Genomic DNA, 8,389 nt, shown 5'->3' with positions numbered 1-8,389 from the left:
GAACTCAGCTTGACTGAGTTTCCTTCCCACCCCCCAATGCAAAAATGCTGTACATTCCTTTATGCAGGTTTCCATAGAGTTGAACTTCTATTTTTTGTTGTTGCTGTTAAAGGGGTCAGCAATGCACTGTACAATGGGATCTGGCTGTCAGAAAATGTGGAGGAATTCAGGGACACTTTTAACATCTTCCTGGTGGGACTGGAAGGCAGCATTAAACTTAGCATCATGGAAATCTCCGAACCAAAGAGAAGAAAAAGCCCGGAGGAGCCCCAGGAGAAGTTACGAAGACGTTCTGCTTTGTTGATCCTAAGTTTAAATAAGTTATTTCTTCCCTACTTCCTTTGTTAAAATATGATATTCTGGCTTTAATTGCTTCAATCCTATTATTTGTTTCTTTTAGCAAGTGATTGTGTAGCCCCTTGCCGTGGGGAAATCCCCTGACTGCGGTCCCTGTTACTTAGACAAGTCCCCTTTCAGAAGTAAATGCCATTCTTAGCATAGGGAAGTACTTTAGGTCTAAAGGGGTTAAGAAGGCCTCCCTGCATTCAGAAACATGCAGGGGTCCCACCATGCCAGTTCCAGCCTTTTGAACTCTTTCCAGCTTTTTTTTCTTGCAACAAATCTGTCTGACTGCCACCAGGACATAGGAAGCGTGTGCCTGTCAAAGAAATCAAGTTTACTTTTTCTGAGTTGTTAACAGAGGCAGGGTATAAATAGAGCTAACTCTGCTCGCACAAGTAGCGTTTCTCTTAAAATAAGGGGGTGACTTTCTAGGACCTTTAATCCAATGAGGTCCAGACCAAACTGCACTGTCGACAGAGGCAGCAGAGGAGCTTGCTGAAGTTTTTACCAAAGTCAGGTGCATCTGAGTTCCTCAAAAACTTAAGGCTTACCAAAAAAAAAAAAAAAAAAAAAAAAAAAAAAAAGGCAACCCCGAGCAAAAAAGAGCTACTTCCAACTTAGACACTGCCCTGGAGAAATTCTGAGATGTTGTTGGTGCTGTTCACTCGGTGGATGTGGATCTTGCTAGGGAAGAGCAGTGTCCTCCTGCTTCTGGAGGTCTCTCTGAAAGGGAGAGCCCTACCTCCAATCCGGTACTCCCACGCTGGAATATGCCCCAATGACATGAACCCCAACCTGTGGGTCGACGCACAGAGCACTTGCAAGAGGGAGTGCGACGCTGACCTGGTGAGTGATGCACATTTTTGTGTCTCTGCGTCACGGCTGCTGCTGGGGCTGTCGGGGTGTTTGGTGGGAGCCTTCTGTCCCAGGGCACTGGCACTGGGCAGGACCCAGTGCAGACAGTGCATGTATTGAACTGACCTGTGACCTACATAACATAGAAAAGGTTTGATGAGTTATCAGTTAAGAGGGGAGGTGTGTGCCAGCTGTCACTTTTGCTGGTGTGGGTACAGCATTCACTCTCTTTGATCCTTTTCCTTGTTTTCATGTCAAAAGAAATATCTGAATTTGATACTCCAGAACTCAGCATGCCCTGGGGCCAATTGTAGTATTTTAACAGTGTAATTATCCTCTTTGTTGTTGGTGGCCATCATCAATGTTTTATATTCCTGGGAGGAATCCTGTATAAAATAGTTTGATTTAACATTTAAGTTATCAGCCTTTGCTACATTTGAAGCACAAAGCTTACTTGGGGTGCAGAACAGGGCATGGCTAAAATGACCAGGCAGATGTTCTGTGGGATGCTCCCAGCTCAAAATTTGTTTAGCTTACCACCCTAAAATTCATTTTTCAACCTGTCAGCACTGCCAGCTCAAGCCGGCATCTGAAAATACCTGCTAGTCTTAATTCTTACATCATGTCCCATGACAAAGCTTCTGCAGCCCAAACCTGGCTGACAGAACATTTACTGTGCTGAAAAAAAGTGTTTGGGTTTGTGCTCTGTAGCCAGGTTGTTTCTGCAATGTTAAAAAGTGGGGGGAAACTGACAAAAATTCTGGCTATGAGTAAACAAAGACATTTACTCAGATGGATCCCATGTGTTAGGAATGAAGGTGCTCTTTTTACTTTTGCCATTCCCAAATAAGCTGCCTCTGTTCTGACTACCAGGTGCAGCAATGAACAGTGAAACACTTTCAAAACCCCAGCAGCAGCAGCAGCAGTAGCAGATGATGATGTTTTAATAATTTACTGGTCAAAACCTGAAAGCCAGAAGTCACTGGTTACAAATATTCATTTTGCTTAGTGGCAGCACAGAGTCCTGGGACTTTGGATAGAGTGAGTGTACTCCAGGCAACCAAGGACTCTGCCAAGCCACACTCCTTAACCCCAGCTGAAAACCTCCACAATCCTGGTTTCTAGCTTTGCTTTTGAAACCCAGTAATGTGCAGCTGGAAATGGGAAAGACTTTTGATATTAGATCATCTTTTTCCCAGTAAGGAAAGGATACTGGACTCAAGAGAAGCTCTTTAGCTTGGTAGCTTAAAAACCATTTTGTTCTCACTTATGAAGAAAGCTAATGGATTTTAGGGGGCTTTTACATGGTGGTAGTGTGCCCTGTTGGGCACATGGGAGCAGTTTTCCTGGTCCCTTGAAGTAATCTATAACCACCCAGCAACCCTGGTCACATGTATCAAATACCTTTTCTGCACAGAAGATGAAAATTCTGCTAAAATTAACCACAATTTAAGAGCTGGCTGTAGCCAAGGCGGGATGTAATAAATCACTAGAAGAGCGATGCTGCATTTGAAAATAAGACTAAAATAGGACAGAGAAGCCATAATGAGCTGTTTGGGGTTTCTTTTTTTAAATACCATAGAAAAACTATTTTTGGAGCAAATATTACCTTACTTTTGAGATATTCTATTATTTCCTCTACAATGTGAACAATTACAAATCCTTGGCAGTTTCACCTCCAAGAGCTGGCTGTTAGTCTCAGGGAATTCAAATAATACTTTACATACTTCTGTGGAAAATAAGAAGGATTACTGCCTACAGCCATATGATAAGACTTTCCATCTGCTCGTGTTTCTCAGGGCTTGTCCTCAGGCATTTCAGAAAGCATGGAAGGGGGTGGTTGGTTCATAGTCAAGCAATCCATGTGACTCTGGGGTAAAGACTTATGAGGAGGTGTGTGCTTAAGAAACAGAAATACATTTTCCTTCTCAAGAGTGTTCTCCTTTAGCACTTCAGAACCCCCTGAGAAATGCTGAGGGGATGTTTCTACTCACTGACAGCTGGGGCAATGAGTTTCAGACCATGGATATCTGTGGCAGAGCTGAGTTTCTGAGCTCTCTGCTTGCTGAGTCTCCAAAAAGGCCTTTACTCTGTTCCCAGTAATGATCAGGTTATTTTCCTTCCCCACAGGAGTGCGAGACCTTTGAGAAGTGCTGCCCCAATGTCTGTGGAACCAAGAGCTGTGTGGCTGCTCGGTACATGGACATCAAGGGGAAAAAGGGGCCTGTGGGGATGCCCAAAGAGGCAACCTGTGACCGCTTCATGTGCATCCAGCAAGGCTCAGAGTGCGACATCTGGGACGGGCAGCCCGTCTGCAAGTGCAAGGACAGATGTGAGAAAGAACCAAGCTTTACCTGTGCCTCTGATGGACTCACCTACTACAACAAGTGCTACATGGATGCAGAGGCCTGCATCAAAGGCATTACACTCAACGTGGTCACCTGTAGGTACCATCTCACCTGGCCAAACACCAGCCCTATCCCCCCAGAAACAACAGCTCGCCCTACCACTGCCTATTCCGAGACAACAGTCATTGATATCCTGCCACCTGCACTGGTGAACAACCCCGTCCATCAGTCCGTCTACGTGGGAGAGACCGTCAGCTTCCTCTGCGACGTTTCAGGGAGACCCAAGCCAGAAATCACATGGGAGAAGCAGGTCGATGGGAAGGACAAAGTCATCATGAAGCCAAACCACGTCAGAGGGAACGTCGTGGTCACCAACATCGCCCAACTGGTCATCTACAATACGCAGCTGCAGGATGCAGGAATCTACACCTGCACTGCCCAGAACACTGGTGGCCTCCTCCGGGCAGATTTCCCTTTGTCAGTCATCAGAGGAGAGCCCACATCCAAAGAAACTTCCCAGAACAAAACACATTTTCCAACCGATGAGTGCCTGAAGCAGCCGGACAGCGAAGACTGTGGGGAAGAGCAGACCAGGTGGTACTATGATGCCAAGAAAAACAACTGCTTTACTTTCATCTATGGGAACTGCAACAGCAATCTCAACCACTTTGAGACCTACGAGAGTTGCATGCTAACATGCATGAACGGCCCCATCAACATCTGCAACCTGCCTGCCCTTCAAGGCCACTGCAAGGCCTACGAGCCTAGGTGGGCCTACAACAGCTTGACAAAGCAGTGCCAGTCCTTTATCTATGGTGGGTGTGGAGGCAATGAGAATAACTTTGAGAGCCGGGAGGCCTGCGAGGAGATGTGCCCCTTTCCGAAGAATACTCACTGCAAGGCCTGCAAGCCCCGCCAGAAGCTGGTGACCAGCTTCTGCAAAAGTGACTTTGTCATCCTGGGCCGCATCACGGAGCTGACTGAAGACCAAGACTCAGGACACGCCCTGGTGACAGTGGAGGAGATTCTCAAGGATGACAAAATGGGATTAAAATTCCTGGGGAAGGAACCACTAGAAATCACGCTTTTGAACATGGACTGGAGCTGCCCATGTCCCAACATGACCACAGTGGATGGCCAGCTCATCATCATGGGGGATGTCCACAATGGCATGGCCATCCTGCAGCCAGACAGCTTTGTGGGCACCTCCAGCATCCGGCGCGTGCGCAAGCTCCGCGAAGTCATCCACAAGAAAACCTGTGAGCTTTTGAAAGAGTTCCTGGGATTGCATTAACCTCCCTCACATGTGTGAGCTGCCCTGATCCATTAGTAGGGCTAACAAGTGCTAGGCTAGTGCCAAACTAAACACACTGTTTGAAGATACCCTGTAGGAATTATGTGGAACCCCTATTTTAATCCATTAATGATGCTTAGCAACAACATAGTTTGGTCTTTGGCAGGCATGTAAACCAGCAGCAAAAGGCCATTAATCTTGCATTGAAATCAGTTTCTCCATATAGGAGTGCTATTTAGGTGACTCACTTAATTACAAAATTTTTATCTAGCTTCCATCATAAATGACAGAATTCATAGCATTTGTTTGGCTACACAGCTAAGAAATATATAATGTCAATTTAATCTGTCTCAGTTTCAGTCTGATTTGTCGTTGTAAGTAACATGCTTGGCTTCTTACAGCAGCACTAATATTTCAAGAGAAAAGTCTGTAAATTATTGTCTCTACTTACAATTGTGCACATTTAACCAACCTATGCATGAGTTTTCTTTCTTTTAATTGCAATTTTCCTTTTTTTTCCTTTTAAAAACCTCATTTTTAAATTACAACTACTACCTATATTGCAATCCTTACTGAAGGACAAACTCCCTTGATCCTATGCCCAGGACAACAGGTCCCTGTAGAAGCTCAAGGCACAATCTCACCCTGAAATGACATTTCTGTCACCAGAACAAGGTCAGCAAACACCCTCGTCCCTATTTAAGTTTCAATCAATATATTGTCTATCACAAAAAATCCAAGCCAAGTCAGCAGTGTGCTGCCAGCTGTCTTGCTTTTGAAAAGCCTTTACACCTGAGCATACACAGCAATTTATTGCTTATTTTCAGTAACAATTCTGCTTTTATGGATGAGAGAGCAAAGTCAGAACCAAATTCAACTTAGGAAAATGTGATACATAGTCTGCCAACTGCATTAGGCAGACACAAAGCTCCTGAATCTGAACTGCACAAACATAAGCAGACAAAGCAGACAATTTAAAGGCTTTTATCAATGTCACCCTTTTAGAGCCTTTTTAGAGTCTTTCAAACCTCAGAATACACTTTCCACCAGGCCACAGTATACAGGTGTATGAATGAATTCCCTAAGACAGCCAGCACAGGCTGTGGGTGGGAGCAGGTGAGTATGCATAGGATCAATCATTTTAACATTTGTGTGTCCAAAAAATGTAACATTTGCCTATACAAAATCCTTAAATAAAGAAAAGGCTGATCATGGAAACATCCTGCCTTGCTGAGGACTGTGATTGCAGGGAAGAGAGGCGAACATGGCATAGTGGGCCTTGTCCCTGCTCCTTGCCCTGTGGGCTCAGCCAAGTGACTCTAGCAGGGCTTAGAGCTTTCTGCCCTACACAAAGGGCCAGCTCAGGGCTGTAGAAGTGTCAAGACATGTCTGGGTGAAAAGAAGGAAGGGAGGAAGAGAGGCAGGAATGTGCAGCCAGTGCTGCCCCATGGTGCCATCTAACGGGCTCGCTGCAGGGTGGCTGAGGCTGGCAGCGGGTTCACTGCTGCAGGCCTGTGCTGGGACTAGGTATGGCAAGGCTGGGGAAGGAGATTAAACAGGCAGATGTTGGACATCTGCACCCCCCCAAAGCCTGTGCATGTTGAGTGTTTGGTTGTTGCAGGGAGGAAAACTCACAGCGAGCGAAACAGCATCGGATATGAGCTCAGCTCTGCTTCCCCTAATTCCATGCTCTGCATCAGCAGCCAAGCCATGGGTAGAGACCACTGCAGGATGGAGAACTGGGCTCCTCCCCCAGTGATGTGGGCTTGGTTTATTTCTGAAATGTTCCTGCAACAGGAACAGATGTAAATCTCCAGTTATTTGGGTAATTTCACAAGAAGATGTGTGGGAGGGAGAGAGAGGAGTCTGGACTAGGCTTTGCTGACCAAGAAAATACCTGCTGGGTTTTTTGTTGTACTTTTCCTAAGTGTATGTGAAAAAAAAATCCAATTAAAGGCCCATAATGTTTGTGTATATTCTTGTGGAGACCGTTTTCTGCAGATGGGAGATGCTAGCCCTGCTGCATCTCCTATCTGCAGACATCAGGGAGATGCTAGCCCTGCTGCCCTCTGAAGCAGCCAGCATGTCCACAAGATCATCCCTGGCTGTGGCAGCCACCCCTGACCCATGGCTCATCTGCCATTTTTTGAGCAACCTGTAGGAAGTGGAATGTTCTTGCCATACTGACACAAAGGTTTTGGAGGATGAAGGTTTAATAAAGACAGGGTTTGTATGGCTCCTTTTATTCCTAAAGTTAGGGGATTTTGTAAGTGTGAGAGTGCTGAAGTGACTCGGGAGTGTTGGAATGTCTTGGGAGACATGGAGCTGATTGTTCAGAAGAGCTGGGATGCAAACATAGCTGGGAGCAGAAAGCAGAGGATTCATTGCTGCTTTAGCCAGCACAGTGCATTGCTGAAACCTTGGCTCAAAGGTGCTTTATTGGCTTTCCCTCCTGGTGAAGTCCTGGTGATCCCCTGGGAAGGCATCAGGCACTTAAAACACACAGCATGCAAGTGCTCTGAGGCACTGAGGGCCAGGGCTGTGCAAGGAGTGTCTGCCAGCCTCCCTGGGACACGTGGGCCTGGTGTGCAAGGGTTTTCCTGCACAGGAGATCCTGGGGGACACTCTGGGTCAGTTCTCCCATGCGGTGGGGTGAGATGGACACTGAACAGACCAGCCCAACTCCCTAACCACTCTCATGTAGCTCCTGCCCAAACCTCCAGACATGATCCTGTGAGCCCCTTGGAGTGCCCCTGGCTGTGCCCCACTGCACAGAACCATCACAGGTGCCCTGAGGCAGAAGGAGCAGTGCCACAGGCATCCCTCACCTGCTCACCAGGAAAAAATCCTGTTCCTAGCAGTGCTGGGAGCACCACACCTCCCCGTGGCATGGGACTGACCCCAAACCCAAGCCTCTCCACCTTCTGACCTTGAAGAATTCAGCTCTCCATTCAAAGCTAGAATTTTAGCTCAGCCTCTTATTAAACCCTTAAGAAGCCTAAAATTCAAGCCTGACCAGTCCAGCAGCCTGGGGATGCTCCTGCACGGGGCCAGTGCAGGGATGTTGGCCCATCTTTCAGGATTAATGGGCATGTGCATGTGGCTCCTCACCAGGAAGTCCCTTTTGTGTTGCTCATGAGCTCAGGTTCCATCTTGCTCTGTGGGGTCTTTCAGGCTGTCAGAAAGCTGGAAGTAAATGCTAGTATTTAGTTTATATAAAATGTATGAGAGGAGAGAGAAAGGGAAAAGCTTCCTTGAGTCCTTTCACTGCATGGCTGTGGGCTCAGAAGGCACACCAGTGCCTGTGTCAGGCTCCAAGGAAGATCTGCGGCATTAATGCCACCTCCAAAGCCACATGGCTGTGGCCAATGACCTGATGTCAAAGCTTTCCTTCACATGCAGACAGGAGGGAAACAGCATTCCCCACAGACACTGGCTCAGGAAGCAACAGAGAATCATAGAATCATTAAGGTTGGAAAATACCTCCTAAGATCGAGTCCAACCAAGAAGCTGGGAACAGACCCACATTGGCTGGGTCTGAGACCTGCAG

At 46.8% G+C, this 8,389-nt stretch overlaps 1 protein-coding gene across 1 annotated transcript; it reads left to right on the top strand.

Moving 5' to 3' along the window:
* On the top strand, positions 1 to 6,788 carry WFIKKN2 (WAP, follistatin/kazal, immunoglobulin, kunitz and netrin domain containing 2). Its single transcript, XM_026797839.2, has 2 exons — positions 1 to 1,188; positions 3,328 to 6,788. The coding sequence occupies exons 1-2, from the start codon at positions 988 to 990 to the stop codon at positions 4,837 to 4,839; spliced, it is 1,713 nt and encodes a 570-aa protein (XP_026653640.2). The 5' UTR covers positions 1 to 987; the 3' UTR covers positions 4,840 to 6,788.
* Positions 6,789 to 8,389: the final 1,601 nt, after the last annotated feature.

This window comes from Zonotrichia albicollis, chromosome 19 (genome assembly GCF_047830755.1).
Source record: "Zonotrichia albicollis isolate bZonAlb1 chromosome 19, bZonAlb1.hap1, whole genome shotgun sequence".
Taxonomy (NCBI): Eukaryota; Metazoa; Chordata; class Aves; order Passeriformes; family Passerellidae; genus Zonotrichia; species Zonotrichia albicollis.
This window is presented reverse-complemented; position numbering and strand designations above follow the sequence as displayed.